The sequence below is a fragment of the Denticeps clupeoides genome, chromosome 18 (genome assembly GCF_900700375.1).
Source record: "Denticeps clupeoides chromosome 18, fDenClu1.1, whole genome shotgun sequence".
Classification (NCBI taxonomy): domain Eukaryota; kingdom Metazoa; phylum Chordata; class Actinopteri; order Clupeiformes; family Denticipitidae; genus Denticeps; species Denticeps clupeoides.
The window spans coordinates 15,052,283-15,078,993 of record NC_041724.1 but is presented as its reverse complement, the minus strand read 5'-3'; the positions used below and the strand labels follow the sequence as shown (position 1 = coordinate 15,078,993).

The 26,711-nt window shown below is 43.3% G+C and overlaps 1 protein-coding gene across 3 annotated transcripts in view; it reads left to right on the top strand.

Annotated features, from left to right (window-relative positions):
- The window catches only part of il1rapl2 (interleukin 1 receptor accessory protein-like 2), a 229,673-nt gene that overhangs the window by 171,147 nt on the left and 31,815 nt on the right, over nucleotides 1-26,711 (top strand). For all 3 annotated transcript variants that reach the window (XM_028960794.1, XM_028960793.1, XM_028960795.1), the window contains one exon: nucleotides 9,969-10,043. In XM_028960794.1, the coding sequence (XP_028816627.1) occupies nucleotides 9,969-10,043 (75 nt within the window). The remainder of the gene's footprint in view (nucleotides 1-9,968; nucleotides 10,044-26,711) is intronic.

Sequence of the window (26,711 nt, the reverse complement as noted above, 5' to 3'; positions counted from 1 at the left end):
GATGGATGTTCTCTGTGTTCAGGTGAAATTTACTTTCGATGGGGAGCGTGGTATTCCACCGCTAAAGCCCTTGTAGTTGTTTGAAAGGTTCTGAATTTAATTTGCAGGCCTTTCGGTTCATCATATGTTAACTGGTGTTTGATGGTGCTTTATTAAATATTATGCATATTGATTCATCTAGCAATGTCACCATGGGTACTTTACTTTCATTAGAGCCCAACCACAGTAACTTCACCAGCTCAGAATTTTTGTGCTGATTTTAATTCATTTGTACTTTTTTTACGTCTTTAGCTATGGAGTTAATGTTTATGAAATTTTAATTTTTTGTTGTAGTTCTGCAACACATATTCCACATGCAGTTCAGGGTGTTATATACATATGATACATATGAACTTCATGAAGATTCAAACCTTTTATGCACCGACAGTCTGACACCCATAACCTGTACTGCTGTGAAGTTAATTTCAAACAGTTTTGCATAAACCCAATAGGTGGTACCAGAGAGCAACAGGTAAAAGACACAAAACAGCTCAAGTAATTTACTATCATGGCACAAAAAAGGGACAGTTGTGGGTTCCAATCCAAACCCCCAAGGTGCCACCAAGGTGCCACTGAGCAAAGCCAAGTCACCTCACACTGCTCCCCTGAGCACCATTCATGGCTGCCCACTGGTGCCCACCGGGTTAAAAGCAGAGGACACATTTCAGCAGCGCACCGTGTGCTGTGCTACAATGTTTCACAATGGCAATAACTCACTTTTACTTTCACTTCACCTACTTGGACTGCAACACTGAATCTGGTGTATTTGATGAGTGATTATAGATGCTGTACATGGGACTTTGTATTTTAAAGGCACTTTCGAAAACCTGAATCAGACACTTGGGTCTTTCACAAAACTAGAAAAAAATTGAAGAGTGCCCATGTTTTTGACCCCAAAATGTCATTTTGCTGCCATTCAGAGTGTTACTTTGGGCCCTGATGAAATGCTTGAATTTGGCAAATTTTCCCTTTTGCAGTGGCAGGCCCTCCACGGATTTCAGACAGGCATCGGTCTCTCTGGGCCATTTGTTATCAGAACCCATACCATTGGGACCCCCACCAACCTGTCTCTACATGGACAACTCTCAGAGGAAGCCACACTTCTAAGAGCGTGAAAGTCTTTCCCTTCTCACATTCTTCCAAGAATATTGCTGCGCTCCCTTGTGACGTGGAGCTGGTGACAGAAATGTGCTTTAATGCAGAGTCCGGTGGGGCTGGGAGGTGGGACAGGGTGTAAATCTGGACAGACTGTGTGTCGTATGTTGTTTCCGGTGGTTCCATGGTGGAATATTGAGGCCAGCGCTGAGGTCTCAAAGGATTCTAGGGTACGGCTGTAAATTCAGTTGAAGGTGAAGATGTCACTCTTCAAATGAGGTTATTAAGGTAAAGTCCTGATGTTGCTCACTGCCCCAGTGACGTCATGATGACAGTTCCCATTAAAAAGTACCCTACAGTACCCAAACATAAAAAGGTGGGTCTTGTCCACTTCAAGTGGACAAGACCTGAGTGGTCGTGCCTTATTGGCTTCATCTGAACTACCCAGGACTCCTTAATTAGTTGCCGTGGCACCAGCTGTGAGCACCGAGAGACCAAGGAGCGTCCCAATGGTTAACTGTATGGACCAAGGTAGTTCTGGTACACTAGCAGTCAAAACACACCTAGTCAGAGAGGCATGAATTTAACATGAATTTATCCCCTGAAGCTAGACAATAAGAACAGTCCTGAAAGTCTTCCTGTGCTAAGCACCAGTTGGTTTCTTGTCCTTCTTGTCCCATGTTATGTGATTCATGAAATAACATTCTGTTATAAACTAAATATGTATCAGTCACTATGCATAACTGTGGCTTCCAGAGCCCATCCCTGCACACAGTGAAATTTGTCCTCTGCATTTAACCCATCACCCTGAGTGAGCAGTGGGCAGCCATGACAGGCGCCGGGGGAGCAGTGTGTGGGGACGGTGCTTTGCACCTCAAGTGGCACCTCAGTGGCACCTTGGCGGATCGGGATTTGAACCGGCAACCTTCTGATTACCGGGCCCCTTCCTTAACTGCTAGGCCACCACTCACACCTAAGGTCACCAATATAGTGCCTTTGGGCATCACTCCATCATGGGGAGATCAAACAGACTAGAAATATATGTTGAACCTTGGAAATGGACTCCTAGACTCCTCATAGAAGGATCATACTGGATTTCTAACTTGGAACAACATCCTCACCTTCAAACTCAGATTCCAACATGGCTTTTCAGTCTGTGATCATAAAGTGAAATCTGTAGTAATATACAGTTCTGACACACCTCTGACACACTGGTGTTATATACCTGAAATACTGCAGGACGTGCTGCTGTCAGCTGAAAGAACAAGAACGTCATTTCTTTATCATTTGAAAAAGGAGATTTCTACATTTCTGCATTTTATGTTTTTAATTTCCCAGTACAATTGCAAGATGCATTCGCTTTATAACAGCAAATTTACAGTGCTTCTGCAGGCATATTATCTGTAGATCAAGATGAAGTCATATGTGCACAGGTGCAAAAAAAATTGTGTGCTCTTTGAGGAATAATGAGGAATCTGGATGTATTTTCATTGAGTTCTTTGGTAAAATCTGATGAAAATAGTCTCCAGCCAGTTTACACTTTTTTTTCAGTTTCACAGACGGTGTGAGAATGTCACCACAGTAAGCATAAACAATTTCACCACCAAGAGCCACCCTACAGTCCAAGGCTGGATTCTGATACTAATCCCTGTATTAACCAAAGACTGGATAAGAGCTCTCCAAGGCACCGATGCTTCATTACTCTGCATTTATTATTGATAAGTGTCGTCTGTTTGACAAAGTAAAAAAACGTGAGCCCACTATAAAGCAAGACGTGGTTCTCACGATACAAGTGGAGCTTATGAACGCCAGCAAGTTTCATTTTTTCCGTTTTTTGGGGACTTAATCTACCCGAGACGTGTGACTGTGTTCAAGCTAACGCTTTTTCCTTATTGGTCAATGACCTTGTGGAAGCGGGTGAAATTGTTAAAGCGGTGCACCGGAGTCATCAGGTCTGCTGAGCAGCGTGGAGATCCTGGTCACGGTGCAAACCGCCCCGTCAGCATACCTGTCAAGCTGCTGAATTTTTCATCCAAGTTTCTGCCACGTTTTCGCAACTTTAAAAAGTCAGCGCTTCAACACGCACCTTTGTTGCTTCCCTGGGCATGAATGGGCTCTCTGCAGTGCCGCGCTCTTTGTCATCTGGACTGGCACCAACCACAAAGCGACTAACCGCGCCCGCACTTCATACGAAAATGAGCCTGTCGAGTGAGCCGCAAATCCCCGGCTCCAAAAATAGCCAAACGATGTAGGCACGATCGGCGCCAGCATCGGTTAATCCGGATTGGCGCTTGAGAAAGTTCTGCTCCTTGAGTCGGCCATTAGTCTGAGTTTGTCCTGAGTGACAGGACTGATGTGAGTTCCAGCTCAGAACAGCGAGGAATGAGAAGCCTGAGGACAGACTCCCTTTCATTTTTTACGCCGCCTAACATTACGAATCGATCAAAGTCCTCCGACAGCAGCACCCACGCTGGCCTAGCACAAGCAATAACAGACCTGCCCTCTACACAGAATTAAAGGGAGGATGTTCAGGCGATTAAATGGGATTCTGCACCAAACACAGCTCTTTTGACGTCTTATTCTGACTGCTTTGGAGAGACAGTGCGGTTTCTTTGCTGACGGAAGACTTTTCATGCAGTGGAATGTGTTATGCCATCAGACCATAAAAAAATATATTTTTTATCAAAAACCTATCCATCTGTATGTCTGTCTGTCTGTCTACCTATTAATGTAGCTTTCTAGCAGGTTAAAAATACAAATTGAGGAACCTGACGTGAAGTGAGATGACTACTTCTGCTCGTCTCTGGCACGGCGTGAAGACCGTGCCCACTTGTGGAGCTCATTAGGATAGGAAGCCACCGAGGAGCACTTCTCCCTGTGGCTCCATCCAAACCAGGAGCAGAGTAATTATCTCCTGCCGCCCCTGGCCTTTTATTTTTATAACTTAACTAATTGATTAGATGAGGTTTTCATTTCCGTGTCAACCTTCTCCCACAAGCAGAGTTCGCACGTCCTGGAATGTTCACAATCCAGTCTGGAAAAATTCCATGTCGGAACCCCGTATGTCAACTGTGAAGTTTATTCTGTACACCGGTACTTCTAATCTCCTGTAAACACGGCGGAGTGTTTACTCGCCGTAATGATACCTTTTATAGGTACATTCTGCTGAGTGTTTCTCGCTTCTATTATGGGACTCTTTCAAGCCAGCCATGCGTTCTGCTTTTCAAAAAGCTTTTTCCTCCCACACTTGTAAAAAAAGAACGAGAAAAGATGGCTCAGATTATGCAACCTGACAAACGACGGGGACACACGCAGCATAGGACGCGAACCGGGGGCCGCAGATGTCCATACTGCCATTATACTGTCAGCAGTTTGGTTATTGGCAGGATGCTGAACGTCCTTCGGCCCTCAAGAGCAAGCCTCCACCTGGCCAGCCGAGGGACGTGCGCACGCATTAGCCATTTGAGAGCCCACTCTTGCAGGCAAAGAGCACTTCTGTGAGCTTTTGCCAGATGGAGATACTTTGGGGATGTTGGGCACAGTGACAGAGTCCTGACTAACTATTCTACTTAACACCCCTTAACATCTTCTTCTATTTTTTGGCTGCTTCTGTTAGGGGAAGTCTACTAGGACACTACCACTGTGTCCCTGAACAAGACACTTAACCCAGAATGGGGCCGCAAGGGGACTGTCCCTATAAGTACTGATTGTAAGGCGCTCTGGATAAGGGTGTCTGCTAAATGCCATACATTTAAATATATTTAAATACATTAAGATCATATTAAGACTACAGTGCTAGAGTGTCAATGGCTTAAAAAAGGTAACCCGTTATGTTTAACCCTCCCCTGCCCCCAGCTGTACACTTCAGTTAATACTGCTGTAAAACTCTTTAACCCTCCAGGTATCAGCACCATAGACATGGACTGTTGACCAAATGTTATTAATGCTGTAACTACATCACTGTGCAAAAGTTGTAGTCAGTAGTGAAACCAATTTAATAAATATTTCATCAGTGTTTAATATGGGGTTATTGTTAACAAAATTGCTTGCATCTTAGATAAACAGTGTTTATCTTTTTTCACTGGTTTGAATTGGTGCACAATGTTGTACATGGATTAGGTACATAAGTTCTAGGAGTGTTAAAGTGTCCTTGCCAAACTCCAAACTAAATTATTGAAAACGTGCCTGTGCACTTTAGACACATTGGGTTCCATTTTGACAAAGTAAAAGAAAAAGGAAAGCACAAGATGCAAATAACATGATAATGGCAAAACACCATTAGGACACTTCAAGTACTCGCATATGCCTTTAATGAGTGGCGCACAGCCACACATTTCTAAATTGCATCGTTTTTAATATTGTTTCACTGTCATTTTGTCATGTTTTACTAAAGAAGAAGCCTCAGTTCAAAATCTGTTCTGTTATTCTGGGGCCGTCTGTGCATAGCTTTTAAATGGCACCTCAGTGTGACATCACAGAGTGCCTGCAAACATGGTGTATATCTTAGATCAATTATATTCCCATCATACATTTTCCTTTATGGCATTTATCCAGAGTGACTTTCAATCCGGAGTTACAGGGACCCCATTTACTACACAATGGTAGTAAATGGGGTTTGAGCCTTATAGGCCACTACCACCTGTACGCAGTCTGAAGACAACAGGAACGGGATACTGTTTTGATCTAATTGTGGCTTGAGGAGCCATCCCTCAAATGACCTTGGAAGATTTCTTAAGCGAGTGGAATGTTGGCACTTCCTTTTAATAATGGCCCTAGGAAGGCTTTTCTTTAATTGCTTGACTTGCCTTTTTAATTGTCTGCTTGCCCAGTGCAATTTAGTCCTGCACCACAGTGCTCGGGGAAATCTCCTCTCTGTCTATGTGGCGATTGTGGGTCAGTTTTGTGTTGTGTTCTCTGTGCTCTTAATCCCACCACTGCACCAAAATGACAACTGCATCAACCGTGTATGAAAAAGTTCCATGTAAAACTGTACTTACTTCTATGGTCTTCATTTAAAGGAACTTCCTTTCATTATTTAAAATGCAAAATAATCAGAGCTGCAGTTTTCATTAACAAACATTTACATTTACAGCATTTATCCAGAGCGACTTACAATCAGTAGTTACAGGCACAGACCCTCTGGAGACACTCGGGGTTAATTGTCTTGCTCAGGGACACAATGGTAATAAGTGGGGTTTAAACCTGTGACTTTGTGGTCTTCTGCTTCATAGGCAAGTGTCTTAGCCACTAGGCTACTTCCGCCTCCATATTTTATTATCGCCACTATTTAGTAATTAGAAACAGGCATAATACCATAATACAGTCTATTATTATAATTATTACAAGGAACAACATTAGCTCACATGTAGTTATAGAGTTAAATTTCCAATTTCTGCATGTGCTTCTTAGTGAAAACATTTAATTTAAAATAAATAGAAACACAATGAATGATAGTTGCTGTGTGTGTGTGTGTGTGTGTGTGTGTGTGTGTGTGTGTGTGTGTGTGTGTGTGTGTGTGTCTAAGCGATAATGTTATGTTTAGGCTACATAGAGGAGGTTACTTCTACCTGCCGGTGGGCACAGGCAGGACATCTGTTGTCCAGCCAGGCCCTTGTGGGTGGAGGTGGTTGGTTGCTCCCTGTGCCACCGTGACAAGAATGATAGCTTTCATTTGCATGCTAACACTGCAGCTGTCCCACCGAGATGGATGAGGTGGCGCATCTTCATCTTTCACTGCACTTCCGCGCTCCTGCACAATGGAGAGATGAAATTAGGCTGGGCAGAAAGATAAGAAGCTCTGCACAGCCACACTTTGGGGTGAAGGTTATAGAGATGGATTTGAGTGCGTCTGCTCATGGAACGGTGGTACATTCCAGTTTAAGAGAACTCAGATCTAAAGGAAAGTTTTGAAATTCTAGAGCCTCAGTTTCACAAATATCATACTGCAGATAATAGTTGTTTTTGGCGGCCTGTCTTAATTACAGTTTAAGTATAGTCTTTGTGTCAAGCTGTCATTTTAGTTTTTATTAGTCTTAGTCACGTCCAGACTCTTTTTAGTCTAGTCAGCTAAAAGTCATTTTAGAGCATTTTAGATTTATTGTGGTCTGAATTATCCATGATAATTGTAGTCAATGAACACTGTATTTTAGTCACTTTTAGTTATGCAATTCTATTTAACATAATTCTATGTAACCCATTTAGTACAGGTACCTACTAGAACAGACAAAAACAACATTTTCTTTTAGTCAAACTCATTTCATAATTAAAACAAGGTTACCTTAGCATGCTTATTTAATTGATTTATTCTGTGTCATCTGTGTGACTGGATGGGAAACACAATAATGCATAAATATAAATTGAGTAATTTATAATAAATGAGAGGAAATAACGTCTCGTCTTCATCAACAAAAATTAACAGACATTTTAGTAAAGTTTTTTTGGTAAATCAGATTTAGTCATCAAAATATTACATGATATATTTCATTATAGTTATCATCACATGACCAGCATTTACATTGCGTCTTGTCTGTTGATGAACCAACACTAATGCAGATAAGTGCACACAATGAGCCACACCCTCAGTTAAAGGTTTACTTGCTCGACTGAAATAATTGTGTCTAAGACTTGACATCTGGTGCTGATCATTAAGATAAATTAATAAAAACTGCAATAATAAAGTAAATATTTGATTTAGTTTTGTGTTGTTGTGCATATCACAAAATGAAGTCAATACATTGCCCAGCTAAATTCTGTTCTGCTGTAATTACTGTGTGCTTATCAGCAACATTCTGCTGCTGCAATAAATAGAGATTAAGAATATAAGAGGATAAGTTTCCTCTTAATACAGACTGTGCACATATAATAAATACATTACAAGCTTATATAGTAGAGGATTACTGCCAGACTCCCATTGCATGAATTTACAGTGCCAGTAAAATGTCTGTACACTTATGGAGACTAAGATGGAGACATTTTGAAGAATCCAACGCATGAAACATATTAAGTATTTTTTTGGCATTTGTTTGATGAATCCGTTTCACCTCTTTTTACCTTTGTTCACTATTGTCATCATCAAAAGCTGCTTAATGAGATCCCGATTAACATGAGTAAATGTTAAGAAAGTGTTCAGCACAAACCTTCAGGACTGTTGGAAACTGTCCCCATTGCCCAAGGTGGTCGGGATAAGCCAACAATGTGAAATGCTGCCATCACAGCAAACGCTCCCTGATATGCAGACACACAAATGTAAAAAAATAGTTTGTTGATTACATAATCTCAGGTGTGTTATTTTATAGTCCTGTGTCTTCTATTTGGTTAAAAGAAATGCCATAAAAACACTTGACTGGTAATGTATATTTTGACCCCATGCATTTATAACACAATTTAATAAAAAAAAAAAAAAAAAAAAAAAGAGTAGCTGTGTTAAGGGGTTAACAGTGAATAAATCAGTCCTTCATGGCTGCCACTCATCCACCCACCCCACCCACCCCACCCCCCTGCACCTGAGGCTGAGGTGTGATTTACTCTCTGACTGACCAGAAGCAATAACACTTAAATTATTCTGAGAACCAGGACTGGATTTGAGGTCAAAAACTCGATATTAATGTTTACATTAATATCACCCGATCTGTCAGTCACCCAATGATCATTACTCAGAAAAACACTGAGTGCCTCACAAGTAAAACAATTCTACAGTGGCTTTCAATAAGGAATATGTGGCTGAGAAATAAATACTGAAATAACACAAAAATAAAGTTAAAGTGAAGGTCATTGTGTCAACAGAGGTCAACATGTGTCCTCTGCTTTTAACCCTGCATCATCCTTGGTGAGCAGTGGGCAGCCATGAAAGGCGCCCACGGGTTAAATGCAGAGGACAAATTTCACCGTGTGCACTGTGTGCTGTGCTGCTGTGTATCACATGTGACAATCACTTCACTTCACTTTTATCCACTGGTATCACCATCTCTCAAGGTACTGAGAAAATCATTCATCCAGACTCTTCTCTGTCTAGGCTCCTAGGTGGTGGAATGAACTTCCACTGGATGTTTGAACAGCTTAATGATCTTCAAACCATCTCTGAAAGATCCAAAAACGCTTTTTAGGAAATACTAGAAAGAGCTCTTACGTACACTTCCATGAGGTTGGGTTCTGATTTGTTATGGAAATTTGGGCTTCTGGACGTGTGGTATGTGTTGGCACCTTGCTCACCATATTTATATTTACACAGTTGAGCTCCATGTATCTGTTTGGTTGGACCGGTTGTCCATTTCCACGTCTGGTGATTCAGTACAGACCTGCTGTTCCTGCTCTGGGTACTTGCCACTTTACTATTCCTACGCCACGTGTTTTTCAGGCCTTTTGCCTCCTTATCGCATTAAAGGTGACTTGATAAGTTCAGAGATGTCATGGCGTATCGTTAGAGCTGTCAGCGGGCAGCGCTATGCCTTGACAAACGGACGAGGGAACGGAACAGGAGTGTGTGGGTTTCATACCGGAGCCCTCGGGCCAAAACGGCATTCAGCTGTCTTCAGCAGCCGCTTCAAAATCTTCACTAAACGCTGTGCTGATAGAAGCCTGCTGACACAAAATCACTGCAGCACAATAACTGCATGTGTGTACTGTGTGTTTTTCCTGTTTCTGAGCGACAGCTTCCCTGGCTGGCCAATCACAAACCCTCACCATTTATACGTTTGACCTCGCAGAAATATTTCCATATTTTTAGCGGTACCAACATAACTGTTTCCCAGAACACCGAGTCTTCCTCTAACCTTCACCATCCTCTGTGAAGTCTGCAATCGACCACTCTCCTGACCTCTGGCTGTTCTCCCTTCCAGCACTTCTCACCACCAGGCCTCCAAAGGTCCTCTTCCCCACCGAGAGGCAGGATACGGTTATGGAAGTTCAGCTGGGTGAGTTTCCTTTGCCTAAAATGACTGTATTGCTCCATACACTGAACAGCGGTAGTTCTGCTTTCTTTAATGTATTATGTATTCTTTTGGAAACTTTCTACTATTCACAGTGTGCTTTGAAAGTGTACAATGTTTGTTCAGAAATGGGTTGAGGAGCATGAGTAAAGGGGCTATTTTATGGACTTTGGTTAAGTAGCAGGTCATTTCTCAATGTTCTTAGAGCACTTAGAGCAACATTCACCTGACATCAGTCACATTTCAGGTCATGGTATGACCCAGTGAGAAGTTTGTTGAATAGACATTTTTATAGGAACTTTGTCGAGGTGTGCTGTATGAATTCGGAAGTAAAAATGTGTAAGAAAGTGCTTTTGTTACTAGTAAATCTCCTGTTTCCGTGAAGTTGTGCAAATGCTTCCTTTTCCCCTGCCCTGCCCTGCTGCTGATGTGACAGAAAGGGATTTATTAAAAATGCTTTGGGAAATTGTACAGACCTTGTACTTTTAATGATGCATGCTTTAATGTTGGCTTGTTGAAGGAGAATTCAGAATGCAGAATAGCTCACTTTACTGAAACATGCTGGTAAAAATGTAGTTAAGTTAAAACTGACTGATGAATGTTGAGTGGATAAAGCATACTTCAATGTGAATGTGAAGGTGTGTATGAGACCTGCAACTCAGCCATATAAGGTCAGGCACCACCATTTAAGGATTTAAAAAAGCGTAAAATTTAGAATTTTATTCTGTATTCTTTTGGAAGCCAGTGGAGCGATGCCAATACTGGGCTAATGGACTACTTAGTTATTACGAATGTGTTTGCCAAAGGAACACAACTCAGGAATTTGGGTTCACAGTCTCCCCCTGCCATGATTGATTCATTGATTCGATGCACGAATCTTTTTTCAGTGAACTGATTCAGTACATCTAGCTATTTGGGGGACGAAAACTGCAGCTGTAATCAGAAGAATTAGCCTGAGGTTGTACTCGCAGTCTATAAATCTGGAAGCTAATGGAAAGTGTAGTACACACACAGCCAATGTTCGCAGGAAACAAGCTCAAGGATTCCCTGGGCCCTCATTACCATATTTAATTAAGGGCTTGTTTTTACCTAAGGGGCAGTTTTCATCACACTTGACTTTCCTGCGTACATGTGCAGCCGATGCTGTGGCGTGATGTTCGGGATTTGCCTGGATGAGCATGTAAGATGCTTTTTTCGGGGGGTTTTGTTTTTCCTGTCAAAAATGCTGCTGCTGTTTTATTTCTCCATCAATACACACACAGTGTCAGGAGCGCACAGCACATAATTACTCCTGACGATCTGGCTTTGCCATGTGCTGTTTTTAACTCTCTCTCCTATCAGTCTCCAACCATACGAGCCGCGGGAAAAAACGCGAACCCTCTTTAAATCTTAAATTCTTCAGCGGCGGCGTTGACAATAACAGAAGCGCTCAGAGAAAGGCGTATTTAAGCTGTCGGCCAGTGCGTAAATTACAGGCTATTATTCCCCATGCATCAACACGACCCGCGCGGAGACAGTTGAAGAGATTGAGTTTCCGAGCCCCTGCGGTGCAGAGATGCTGTCGCCCTCCGTCGTTCCGCTGTTTAAATAACACACTTCTCCCCCAACAGCTGCTTCTGCAGAGCCAGTCAGAGAGGAGGATTGTGGGTGAGGAGAAGAGAGCAGATAACCCTACGAGTGTTAAGTGGATGTGGTTCCGGAGTCCCCTCTGGTCTCCGCACGTCAGAAGAATCTGTTATCGCCCGTGACCCTAAAGGCTGAATAGAGAATCAAGCAGCGACGCTTTAGAGGGAGACGCTGTCTCATCCAGTTCCCTGTTCATCACATACATGACACTGCTGTTGGACTTGATATTAGCAATATATGGTCCCAAAAATTCATTTTACACTACAACAGACTGCAGGCACCCCATCATTGTGGTGTATTTATGTGGGGGGAGAGAAAGGTGGGCCAAACATATATAATATATATGTTTGTATATATAGAAATATGAATTTATTTATTTAGACAGCGATCTTGACAGAGATGTTCAGCACAAAGTTACGCCCTTGAGCTGTGCTCAGTTCCAATCCACTTCACCTTTAAAGAGCCCTCATTCAAACATAGTGCAATATCATTGGGAAACACTGCAGCACAGCACACGGTGCACACTTGCTCAGCGGCACATTGGCGGTTCGGGATTGAACCTACACCCCAGCTGGGGTGGACCGGGACAGAGGAGAACAGGAAGACGGCTGGCTTGAGGACGGTCCGGGGGCATGGATATAATGGGAGGGCGTCTTGGGTAGCACAGGTGAACACCGTTGCTTGGCTATGGGTGGCAGGAAGGTGGGGTAGCATATACATATCATCGTAGTAAAAAGGGGGCAGGTCAGGCAAAGGTCGTATACAAAAGACAGAATCAATCAGGTGTTTGTAATGAAGACTAGCGCCTCTGGGAATTTAATTCAACGTCCCCTCTGGTCACCTGACTTTTATACTGGGCACTGCCCGCTCTCACTTCCGTTTCCACGTCGCTGTCTTCCCGGCTGATCTTACTCCCTCTGGTGGGCTGGAGGTGGTACGTGACCAACTGTTATATTTTTCAATTTAGTATTATTGTTATTAATTTTCTAATATCTAATCAATAAATATTGTTCACGTTCAACCTATTTATTTTGCATGCTGTACTTTTGAATGGGGAACACATATATACTTTTGATGTGATAGTTTCAAAACAGCCCAGAAACAGTTGGAATTAGTTGGAATGTATAACTATAGTCACAAATAAGTAAAAAAATGTTTTATAGTTTGGTTCCTGAGAAATGGCAAATATGGTGTCCAAAATGTCATTGTCACGGCGGCCGTGCTACCACCAGGCCTCCAAGGGGCGCTTGGACGCTCACGAATCCCACCAATACAGAAGGAACCCACAAAGAAGAAGACCACTAACATAAAAGGGCGATTAACACACATACAAACTGCGAACTCATCGTCGATATTATTTCAAGTTGTTGTAAGCCATTCCCTGCTTTGTATTCTGTTGCTGACCTGTTTTGACCCCGACTCTGGATTTCTGGATGATCCCCCAATGCTCTTTGACCCCTGTGCTCCTAACGATGTTGCCTGTGCCTGCTGCATGGATGATGCTCACACTCCAAGTACGACCCCTTCCTGTCTGACTCCTCTCAAGCCTCTGGTTCCCCAGCCTGGCCATGCCGACAGCCCGTGGGACCATGGGCCTCTCGTGGGACCGACAGCCCCCCCTTGCACCCCAGGTCCCGCGTCCTGGTCCCGCAGTTTCATTTTCTTCAGTGTTCCATCTTCATTTTCTCTGACCCAGTTGACTCCTGGGAGGAGCGTTATGATGTAAAATCAAAAAATTATACTGACAGACCATGCAGTTGCAGGGATATTCTCTGTTTAATTTTGATTAAGTTCACATCTGAACAGGTTAAAAAGTGAATCCACAAAAGGTCTAGCCCCCTGCCTGGGTGCAGTTCAATTTTATCTCTGCCCACCCCTATTTATTTCAGTTACAAAATAGGTGCTAGTAGCTAAGTGGATAACATGCAGACCTATAAACTAGAAGACCACAAAGTCCCAGGTTCAAACCCCACTTACTACCATTGTGTCCCTGAGCAAGACATTTAACCCTCAGTGTCTCCAGGGTGACTGTCCCTGTAACAAATGATTGTAAGTCACTCTGAATAAGGCAGTAATTAAACTGTTTACATTAAAAATTCTTTATATCTAATGTGTTTAGTTTAATTAATTTTTTAATCATAAGATAAAATCTTGTAATTGCAAGGTTCAGGAAGTGCATTGTTTGTAGGTGAGTTTGACAGAATATCTGAGGTATTTTTGGTTTAATTTCTGCAGATTGGAATCAGTGTGTGTCTTTAAACGGATGATCGACATAAATGAACGCGTGTAAGCTGTCTGACCAGCGCCGTTCTTACAGCTGCACGTCTCTCAGATGGCGTGAGGGTTAATTCCTCACGCTTGTGCCACCCTGACTTACAGCTTTTATTGTGCGAAGATTGAGGAGAGGCTGTGCTTTATACGCCCGCTTGCCCTGGCGAGGCGGACAGCCTTGACTGTTGCTGAAGTAATGAGTTTGTCAAGGCCTCCCATTCTGTCTGTGTGGCCCTGACTGCCTGGCATTATTAATAGTAAATATATATCTGCCTCTGGGGGGGAGAATCTTAAGTGGACTTTCCATTAATGTTATGGTTCCATTGCAGCAAAGCTGTAAAGTTTACCGACTGTCCATTAAAACCGTAGACCCTTCAAAACAACAGCCATTTGCGGAATGGACCTAAGATAGACTTGGTGTGTGCAGATCTACAAATATTTACTGGAATAATGAACTGGTTACAGAAATTTGGACTTGTAGAGTAGAGTAGGTGATTATACAATCTCAATAATGATAAAATTATTGCTTGATCTTGGTGATCAGCTTTGGGGATTTTTCACCCTCCTGATAAATACTTCAGAACTTTTTTCATAATTTTTGACACATTTTTTGACACTGCTTAAAGCTAGAAAAAAAAGTGCAAATTGGCAGAAAACAGAACCAAGGAGAGTTGGGCGTGTGTTCTAGCAATACCTCGATTAGAAACTGTGAGAAACTGTGCGAGTGGAAGTGAAAAGGCCCTTAGAATAGGTTCTAACCTGGCCGGACAAAATTTCCAGGTAACAATTAGAGATGGCCAAAGCGATGTGGAGCAAATGAATGAGCTACGTTTCAGTCTGGCAATATCAGAAAAAAAAGTATATCTGGACCAATATTTTTGCCATATCACCCTGCCCTAGTGTAGTTTAAGGATGGTGTTCGAAGCTTCCTTGTTGGCACACGTCTGCATTGTTGACCTGTTAAAGCAGTGGGCATTAAGTAGAAATAAGAGGGCGACGTGGGGCTGAGAATCTGGGGGGGGCCCTTGGTCAGGAGGACCCGTAGCCCCTGCAAAATTGCTAATTAATCGTTGCGTGTCGCCGCTGGGAGCCACGCCCGGCACGCCATTAGGCCACAGCTGTCATTGTTTATAAGGCGTGGAGACGCTAAGTGCGCTGAAGATTTAATAGCTCCGTGGAAATCAGCCTCTGCCAGCCTCTACACGAGAAGGGCCTATTATTAGCCACGGGGAGCCTGATTAAGCTGCGCCGCGTCGGAGACGACTGACATGATAATGTGAACGGAGCGACTCGCTCGGGGAGAGGAGGAGAGCAGAGGAAGCCCGTGGACCGCTGGCTTCACAAACACAAAGTGCACACGCTTGAGCTACACCCTCAGCTGGTCTCAGGTGGAACGAGTGGAGGCAGCGTTTTATTCCGTCGAATCGATGAATGACGGGGAGTCGCAGGGGACCGTTAGCACGGTGATTAGCTTGTTCAAGTTACCCTTTCCATCTGTTTGTCCCATGTAGTTACCGCATTAATAATTACTGAACCGAAGGAAAAAAATGTACTGAAACTGTCACTCATAAGAATTCCCCTTCTGATAAAAAAGGTGCTTGTCCAGCCGTAGCAATTCATCAAATGAAAAAATAAAGATCTAATGAATCTAATGATCTAGTGCACATCATGCACCTTACTGACCAAGAACACTGTGACTATCCTGCTGTATCAAGGTGTGTTTCTAAGAATAAATCCTTATTAGCATGAACGTTTCTTACATGATGAACCAACATGCTCGCCGGGGACTTTTCTTCCATAAGACATGGTTTTTGTTTTATAGTCTTTAAGAAGTCTCTTATTGCAGTAATGGTGCTCGGCCTGCTGTTAATTTATACAGGACCACCAGAAACTGTAGAAGCAATGAAGGGGTTTTGTCCTTACTGTATAGACAAATGTGAGGGGTCCTCATAAACATTTCACTTAGATGGAATGATTTTTCAAAAAATAGAACTGATGGCTTTTTTATGTGGGTCCTGACGGTTCCCTCTGTTATATACTGCATATTAAAGAGGAGCTGTCCGTGGTGCTTATTCCTGGAGTTCTAATTTATGTAGGCCGTTGTCTCGTGCATTAGAAAGTGTCCAGACACATTTCATCTGCAGCGCCATCAGACTGGCATGAATGTCTAAAGAGTTATAACGCAGCGGGTCATGGTTCTGCAGCATGCTGATTCTAGATAAAGTGAAGGCCTAACTAAAATACCAGTACAGCGTGAGTGACAGGTGTCCTGTCACTCACAGGGCAGTGGTGTCCTGTCATTCACACTCTGAGACCGCACGGAGAGGAGACTGTTGGTTTTGTCTTATGAGGATGTGATTGAGACCAGACCCATTGAGGGTCTGAAGTCTAATTCAGCGTGTTTGGATAGTCAAGCATCTTTACTTTACACTGTGATACCAGTGATGGGCATCCCCAGATCCAGCATTAGAAATCCAGACCAGAATTTTCATTTAAGCCCTTGGCCATACACACACGTGGACCTTCATAACATTTATAAAGCATTTATTGCATATTTCAATATTTATAATAACACCTGAAAAAAAAATGGTCTGCTTTAAATTACAAAACCTCATATAATCCAGATAAAATCCTACTAATAATGAATGTACTTTATGTCCAATGTGTGTATGTCTTTATTATTTTATTTATTTAGCAACAGACTGACAGCTGGCAGCAAATAAAAACCGAAGCTGCGGCGATGCTCAGAATGCTCAGGATTCCTCATTCTCTTTCCATTACATCAGGCGGGAGCGCGCACCTTTATGCTGGTAGGTCAGGGCAGACAGTAGATTAAGCCCTGATCCCGGTCGGCGAGGGGGTTTCTGCGTGAGAAAGCTCTGCTGTGCTGCTGCGAATGTTAAAAAAAGGTTAATCTATACAGAACGAAATCACTGCATTAACTGCTCTGCCCTCGGAGGTTTTCACGTCTCCTGCAGTATTTCCACGGCATATTCGCCAGGGACCTGCAGAGTCAAGAGTACTTACCATCGTGTCCTCTAAGTGGAGTTTGACCCCTGCTTGTAGTTTTTCATGCCTTTGGTTTTGCCTTAAGTGGTTTCTTATGTCCCCTGTCTCGCTGTGGACACAGGGAACTGTAACCAAACGGCGCCTCAGAGTGACACTGTGCTCCAGTGCAAACAGCGTGCTCGACCTCTGACCCGGTGGCTCTCAAGCTATTGAGCACGACGGGAATTGCAAGGAGAAAATATGACATTTCGAAATTGATGTTGAATCTTTTTTTATTCAACGGCAAGTTTTGACATTTAGTTTGGTTTGCTGTTGATTGTTGAAGTGAGTGAGATCTAGAGAGCGCCGTGATGCCTTCAGAAAGGAGACTGGAAAAAAAGATGGTTTGGAATCAGATGTTCTGGGAAGTGGAGAACATGTTCAGGTAAGCCCAAGTGCAGACTGCGAGGTGCTGAAAGAAGTCACGAAAAGTCCAAAAATGTCATCTCTGGACATAAAGGAAGCTCTCACCACACCTAATGTCAAAGTGCATGCATCTACCATGAGAAAGAGGCTGCACAGGTTTGATTTACTGAATTTGAATCCTGCTGTGGGGTGCAGGCATTGCAATCATCACACAACTTCAGCAATTCTGCAGTGAAGAATGGAGAGAACTTTCTGCCAGTCGGTGTCAGAAATGGATGAATGGTGATTTCATACAAGGCGGGGACATGCAGGAATTAGAGCATAGGGTGTTCAATGGTTATCCAATGGGGATTGGCATCCAAGATAATTTCATTGGTCAAATAGGTGAATTTCATGTCTTATTTTTGAATATTATCTACATTAAATCATTTTTATCTACAGTCATGGTCAAGGGTTTTGAGAATGACACACATACTGGTTTCTGTGGTGTATTGAAGTATTACAAGCTTTTCGTAAATTTCAAAGGCTTTATTGACAATTACATCAAGAGTCTGGCATGTTGTCAGTCAATTTCTGCGCCAAATCCTGACTGGTGGCAACCCATTCCTTCATAATCAGTGCTTCGGGTTTATCAGAATTTGTGTTTTTTGGTCTATAAGTTCTTAATTGGATTAAGGTCCAATTAAGGCATTGTTCTTGGATGGTTGGGAGAAGTCGCTGTCGGAGGATGTTTTGGTACCATTCTTTCTTCATGGCTGTGTTCTTATGCAAAATTGTGAGTGAGTTCACTCATTTGGATGAGAAGCAGCCCCACGCATGAATGGTCTCAGGATGCTTTACTGTTGGGACGAGACAGGACTGATGGTAGCGTCACCTTTTCTTCTACAGACGATCATTTTTCCAGATGCCCCAAACAATCAGAAGGGCTCCATCAGAGAAAATGACTTTACCGCAGTCATCAGAAGTCCAATCCCTGTACTTTTTGCTGAATATCTTGGAGGGAAGTGTCTTCTTTGCTGCCCATCGTGACACCAGGCCATTTTTCTTGGCCTCACTGTGTGTGCAGATGCCCTCACACCTGCCTGCTGCCGTTCCTGAGCAAGCTCTGCACTGGTGGCACCCGATCCCGCAGCTGTATCATCTTTAGGAGACGGTCTTTCGGACTTTCTTGGGCACCTTGAATCTCTCTTCTTGAAGGTGCAATCTTCAGCAATATCCTTGCGGTAAAGCCCATTTTTAAGAACTCCTTTTAAAGCACCCAGTCTGCTATTCTACCTCAGTCAGCATAACAGTATGATCTCCAGCCTTGTGCTCCTCAACACTCACTGAATGATGTCAGCAGGTCCTTTTGTAATGCAAATTACCATAATAAAAAACGTAAGTACCAAACTTTGTGAAAACCAGTATTTGTGTCAGTCTCAAAACGTTTCTGACATTTACATGCTGATATTTAATGGCCGTGTCTTTTTTTCACATGACTTTGTTCAGATGACTGGTTTTCAGCAACAGGTAGTCATTATAAAAAGATTCAAAGTTAAAATGTCTATACTTTGGATTTCTTCATTTTTCACAAATGTTTGCTAACATGCATTTTGGTTAACATCACCCGAAACACAGAGCCTGAAATAGACAATTAACCTGCATGTCAGATGAGATGCAAATTAATTTCATCACCTTCCGAGATGACGCTCACACATAGCAGGGCAGCAATATTGATGGAAGTGTGTCCTCTTCAGAAGCTTCTCAGGAGCAGCTGCTGCACCCGACCAATTTCCCCTCGCCCAGGAGACGGGGAATATTCACAATTCAGCGCCGTCACTCTGTTTTTATGTTTCTAAAATTCCCTCTGTGAAACATTATCAACATTGACACGTTTCAAGCAAACAGCACGCATTGGCGGTGGGATTGTGCGCTCTGGGCGTTGTTTGTATGCTGTGCTGTGCTTGGCCTGTGATTGTGTTAAATGAGCTGGTGCAGCTTTCTCTCTGCTTCAAATGCTGTGCCACTTGTGAGTGTGTTTCCTTTAAAGAACACAAAACACACACACACACACACACAATTTGACTGGGTCAATTTTTTCTTTCATCTTCAGCTTGTGTCGGTCCCTGGTTAACCGACTCACATGTTCACGGCCGTGTATGCAGTGGCGGCGGCTTCATTTCATTCCTTTGTTACAGCAGCCAGTGCTGCATTTAGAATATCATTCAATAATTTAGCCGATGCTCCGGCGCCTCCAAACAAAGCACTTAAACTCATTTCAACAAAACGTAAATCCATCCCTGGACGTGGCCTGACCCTGCAGTGACCCTGCAGTGACCCTGCAGTGACCCTGGTGCGTGTGGTCAGGTGGTTGGAGGAGGGTGCAGCTGAATGGACGGCCAAACCCTGCAAGCGGCACAGCTGCACCGCGCAAAGCAGATGGAGCCTCAGACGCTCGTATGGATGATTCCGTACAACTAAACACACGACAACGACCACACCGTACAAACAAACACACGACAACGACCTCACCGTACAAACAAACACACGACAACGACCTCACCGTACAAACAAACACACGACAACGACCACACCGTACAAACAAACACACGACAACGACCTCACCGTACAAACAAACACACGACAACGACCACACCGTACAAACAAACACACGACAACGACCACACCGTACAAACAAACACACGACAACGACCTCACCGTACAAACAAACACACGACAACGACCTCAATGTACAAACAAACACACGACAATGACCTCAACGTACAAACAAACACACAACGACCTCACCGTACAAACAAACACACGACAACGACCTCACCGTACAAACAAACACACGACAATGACCTCAACGTACAAACAAACACACGACAATGACCTCAACGTACAAACAAACACATGACAACGACCACACCATACAAACAAACACACGACAACGACCTCAATGTACAAACAAACACACGACAACGACCTCAATGTACAAACAAACACACGACAATGACCTCAACGTACAAACAAACACACGACAATGACCTCAACGTACAAACAAACACATGACAACGACCACACCATACAAACAAACACACAACGACCTCACCGTACAAACAAACACACGACAACGACCTCAATGTACAAACAAACACACGACAACGACCTCAATGTACAAACAAACACACGACAATGACCTCAACGTACAAACAAACACACGACAATGACCTCAACGTACAAACAAACACACAACGACCTCACCGTACAAACAAACCACACGACAACGACCTCAATGTACAAACAAACACACGACAATGACCTCAACGTACAAACAAACACATGACAACGACCACACCATACAAACAAACACACAACGACCTCACCGTACAAACAAACACACGACAACGACCTCACCGTACAAACAAACACATGACAACGACCCACACCATACAAACAAACACACGACAACGACCTCACCGTACAAACAAACACACGACAACGACCTCAACGTACAAACAAACACACGACAATGACCTCAACGTACAAACAAACACACGACAATGACCTCAACGTACAAACAAACACATGACAACGACCACACCATACAAACAAACACACAACGACCTCACCGTACAAACAAACACACGACAACGACCTCAATGTACAAACAAACACACGACAACGACCTCAATGTACAAACAAACACACGACAATGACCTCAACGTACAAACAAACACACGACAATGACCTCAACGTACAAACAAACACATGACAACGACCACACCATACAAACAAACACACAACGACCTCACCGTACAAACAAACACACGACAACGACCTCAATGTACAAACAAACACACGACAACGACCTCAATGTACAAACAAACACACGACAATGACCTCAACGTACAAACAAACACACGACAATGACCTCAACGTACAAACAAACACACAACGACCTCACCGTACAAACAAACACACGACAACGACCTCAATGTACAAACAAACACACGACAATGACCTCAACGTACAAACAAACACATGACAACGACCACACCATACAAACAAACACACAACGACCTCACCGTACAAACAAACACACGACAACGACCTCACCGTACAAACAAACACATGACAACGACCACACCATACAAACAAACACACGACAACGACCTCACCGTACAAACAAACACACGACAACGACCTCAACGTACAAACAAACACACGACAATGACCTCAACGTACAAACAAACACACGACAATGACCTCAACGTACAAACAAACACATGACAACGACCACACCATACAAACAAACACACAACGACCTCACCGTACAAACAAACACACGACAACGACCTCACCGTACAAACAAACACACGACAACGACCTCACCGTACAAACAAACACACGACAACGACCACACCGTACAAACAAACACACGACAACGACCACACCGTACAAACAAACACACGACAACGACCTCACCGTACAAACAAACACACGACAACGACCTCAATGTACAAACAAACACACGACAATGACCTCAACGTACAAACAAACACACAACGACCTCACCGTACAAACAAACACACGACAACGACCACACCGTACAAACAAACACACGACAACGACCACACCGTACAAACAAACACACGACAACGACCTCACCGTACAAACAAACACACGACAACGACCTCAATGTACAAACAAACACACGACAATGACCCTCAACGTACAAACAAACACACAACGACCTCACCGTACAAACAAACACACGACAACGACCTCACCGTACAAACAAACACACGACAATGACCTCAACGTACAAACAAACACACGACAATGACCTCAACGTACAAACAAACACATGACAACGACCACACCATACAAACAAACACACAACGACCTCACCGTACAAACAAACACACGACAACGACCTCAATGTACAAACAAACACACGACAACGACCTCAATGTACAAACAAACACACGACAATGACCTCAACGTACAAACAAACACACGACAATGACCTCAACGTACAAACAAACACATGACAACGACCACACCATACAAACAAACACACAACGACCTCACCGTACAAACAAACACACGACAACGACCTCAATGTACAAACAAACACACGACAACGACCTCAATGTACAAACAAACACACGACAATGACCTCAACGTACAAACAAACACACGACAATGACCTCAACGTACAAACAAACACACAACGACCTCACCGTACAAACAAACACACGACAACGACCTCAATGTACAACAAACACACGACAATGACCTCAACGTACAAACAAACACATGACAACGACCACACCATACAAACAAACACACAACGACCTCACCGTACAAACAAACACACGACAACGACCTCACCGTACAAACAAACACATGACAACGACCACACCATACAAACAAACACACGACAACGACCTCACCGTACAAACAAACACACGACAACGACCTCAACGTACAAACAAACACACGACAATGACCTCAACGTACAAACAAACACACGACAATGACCTCAACGTACAAACAAACACATGACAACGACCACACCATACAAACAAACACACAACGACCTCACCGTACAAACAACACACGACAACGACCTCAATGTACAAACAAACACACGACAACGACCTCAATGTACAAACAAACACACGACAATGACCTCAACGTACAAACAAACACACGACAATGACCTCAACGTACAAACAAACACATGACAACGACCACACCATACAAACAAACACACAACGACCTCACCGTACAAACAAACACACGACAACGACCTCAATGTACAAACAAACACACGACAACGACCTCAATGTACAAACAAACACACGACAATGACCTCAACGTACAAACAAACACACGACAATGACCTCAACGTACAAACAAACACACAACGACCTCACCGTACAAACAAACACACGACAACGACCTCAATGTACAAACAAACACACGACAATGACCTCAACGTACAAACAAACACATGACAACGACCACACCATACAAACAAACACACAACGACCTCACCGTACAAACAAACACACGACAACGACCTCACCGTACAAACAAACACATGACAACGACCACACCATACAAACAAACACACGACAACGACCTCACCGTACAAACAAACACACGACAACGACCTCAACGTACAAACAAACACACGACAATGACCTCAACGTACAAACAAACACACGACAATGACCTCAACGTACAAACAAACACATGACAACGACCACACCATACAAACAAACACACAACGACCTCACCGTACAAACAAACACACGACAACGACCTCAATGTACAAACAAACACACGACAACGACCTCAATGTACAAACAAACACACGACAATGACCTCAACGTACAAACAAACACATGACAACGACCACACCATACAAACAAACACACAACGACCTCACCGTACAAACAAACACACGACAACGACCTCAATGTACAAACAAACACACGACAACGACCTCAATGTACAAACAAACACACGACAATGACCTCAACGTACAAACAAACACACGACAATGACCTCAACGTACAAACAAACACACAACGACCTCACCGTACAAACAAACACACGACAACGACCTCAATGTACAAACAAACACACGACAATGACCTCAACGTACAAACAAACACATGACAACGACCACACCATACAAACAAACACACAACAACCTCACCGTACAAACAAACACACGACAACGACCTCACCGTACAAACAAACACATGACAACGACCACACCATACAAACAAACACACGACAACGACCTCACCGTACAAACAAACACACGACAACGACCTCACCGTACAAACAAACACACGACAACGACCTCAACGTACAAACAAACACACGACAATGACCTCAACGTACAAACAAACACATGACAACGACCACACCATACAAACAAACACACAACGACCTCACCGTACAAACAAACACACGACAACGACCTCATCGTACAAACAAACACATGACAACGACCACACCATACAAACAAACACACGACAACGACCTCACCATACAAACAAACACACAAAGACCTCAATGTACAAACAAACACACGACAATGACCTCAACGTACAAACAAACACACAACGATCTCACCGTACAAACAAACACACGACAACGACCTCACCGTACAAACAAACACACGACAATGACCTCAACGTACAAACAAACACACGACAATGACCTCAACGTACAAACAAACACACGACAATGACCTCAACGTACAAACAAACACACAACGACCTCACCGTACAAACAAACACACGACAACGACCTCAATGTACAAACAAACACACGACAATGACCTCAACGTACAAACAAACACATGACAACGACCACACCATACAAACAAACACACAACGACCTCACCGTACAAACAAACACACGACAACGACCTCACCGTACAAACAAACACATGACAACGACCACACCATACAAACAAACACACGACAACGACCTCACCGTACAAACAAACACACGACAACGACCTCACCGTACAAACAAACACACGACAACGACCTCAACGTACAAACAAACACACGACAATGACCTCAACGTACAAACAAACACATGACAACGACCACACCATACAAACAAACACACAACGACCTCACCGTACAAACAAACACACGACAACGACCTCATCGTACAAACAAACACATGACAACGACCACACCATACAAACAAACACACGACAACGACCTCACCATACAAACAAACACACAAAGACCTCACCGTACAAACAAACACATGACAACGACCTCACCGTACAAACAAACACATGACAACGACCACACCATACAAACAAACACACGACAACGACCTCACCGTACAAACAAACACATGACAACGACCACACCATACAAACAAACACACAACGACCTCACCGTACAAACAAACACACGACAATGACCTCAACGTACAAACAAACACATGACAACGACCACACCATACAAACAAACACACAACGACCTCACCGTACAAACAAACACACGACAACGACCTCAATGTACAAACAAACACACGACAACGACCTCAATGTACAAACAAACACACGACAATGACCTCAACGTACAAACAAACACACGACAATGACCTCAACGTACAAACAAACACACAACGACCTCACCGTACAAACAAACACACGACAACGACCTCAATGTACAAACAAACACACGACAATGACCTCAACGTACAAACAAACACATGACAACGACCACACCATACAAACAAACACACAACGACCTCACCGTACAAACAAACACACGACAACGACCTCACCGTACAAACAAACACATGACAACGACCACACCATACAAACAAACACACGACAACGACCTCACCGTACAAACAAACACACGACAACGACCTCAACGTACAAACAAACACACGACAATGACCTCAACGTACAAACAAACACACGACAATGACCTCAACGTACAAACAAACACATGACAACGACCACACCATACAAACAAACACACAACGACCTCACCGTACAAACAAACACACGACAACGACCTCAATGTACAAACAAACACACGACAACGACCTCAATGTACAAACAAACACACGACAATGACCTCAACGTACAAACAAACACACGACAATGACCTCAACGTACAAACAAACACATGACAACGACCACACCATACAAACAAACACACAACGACCTCACCGTACAAACAAACACACGACAACGACCTCAATGTACAAACAAACACACGACAACGACCTCAATGTACAAACAAACACACGACAATGACCTCAACGTACAAACAAACACACGACAATGACCTCAACGTACAAACAAACACACAACGACCTCACCGTACAAACAAACACACGACAACGACCTCAATGTACAAACAAACACACGACAATGACCTCAACGTACAAACAAACACATGACAACGACCACACCATACAAACAAACACACAACGACCTCACCGTACAAACAAACACACGACAACGACCTCACCGTACAAACAAACACATGACAACGACCACACCATACAAACAAACACACGACAACGACCTCACCGTACAAACAAACACACGACAACGACCTCACCGTACAAACAAACACACGACAACGACCTCAACGTACAAACAAACACACGACAACGACCTCAACGTACAAACAAACACACGACAATGACCTCAACGTACAAACAAACACATGACAACGACCACACCATACAAACAAACACACAACGACCTCACCGTACAAACAAACACACGACAACGACCTCATCGTACAAACAAACACATGACAACGACCACACCAT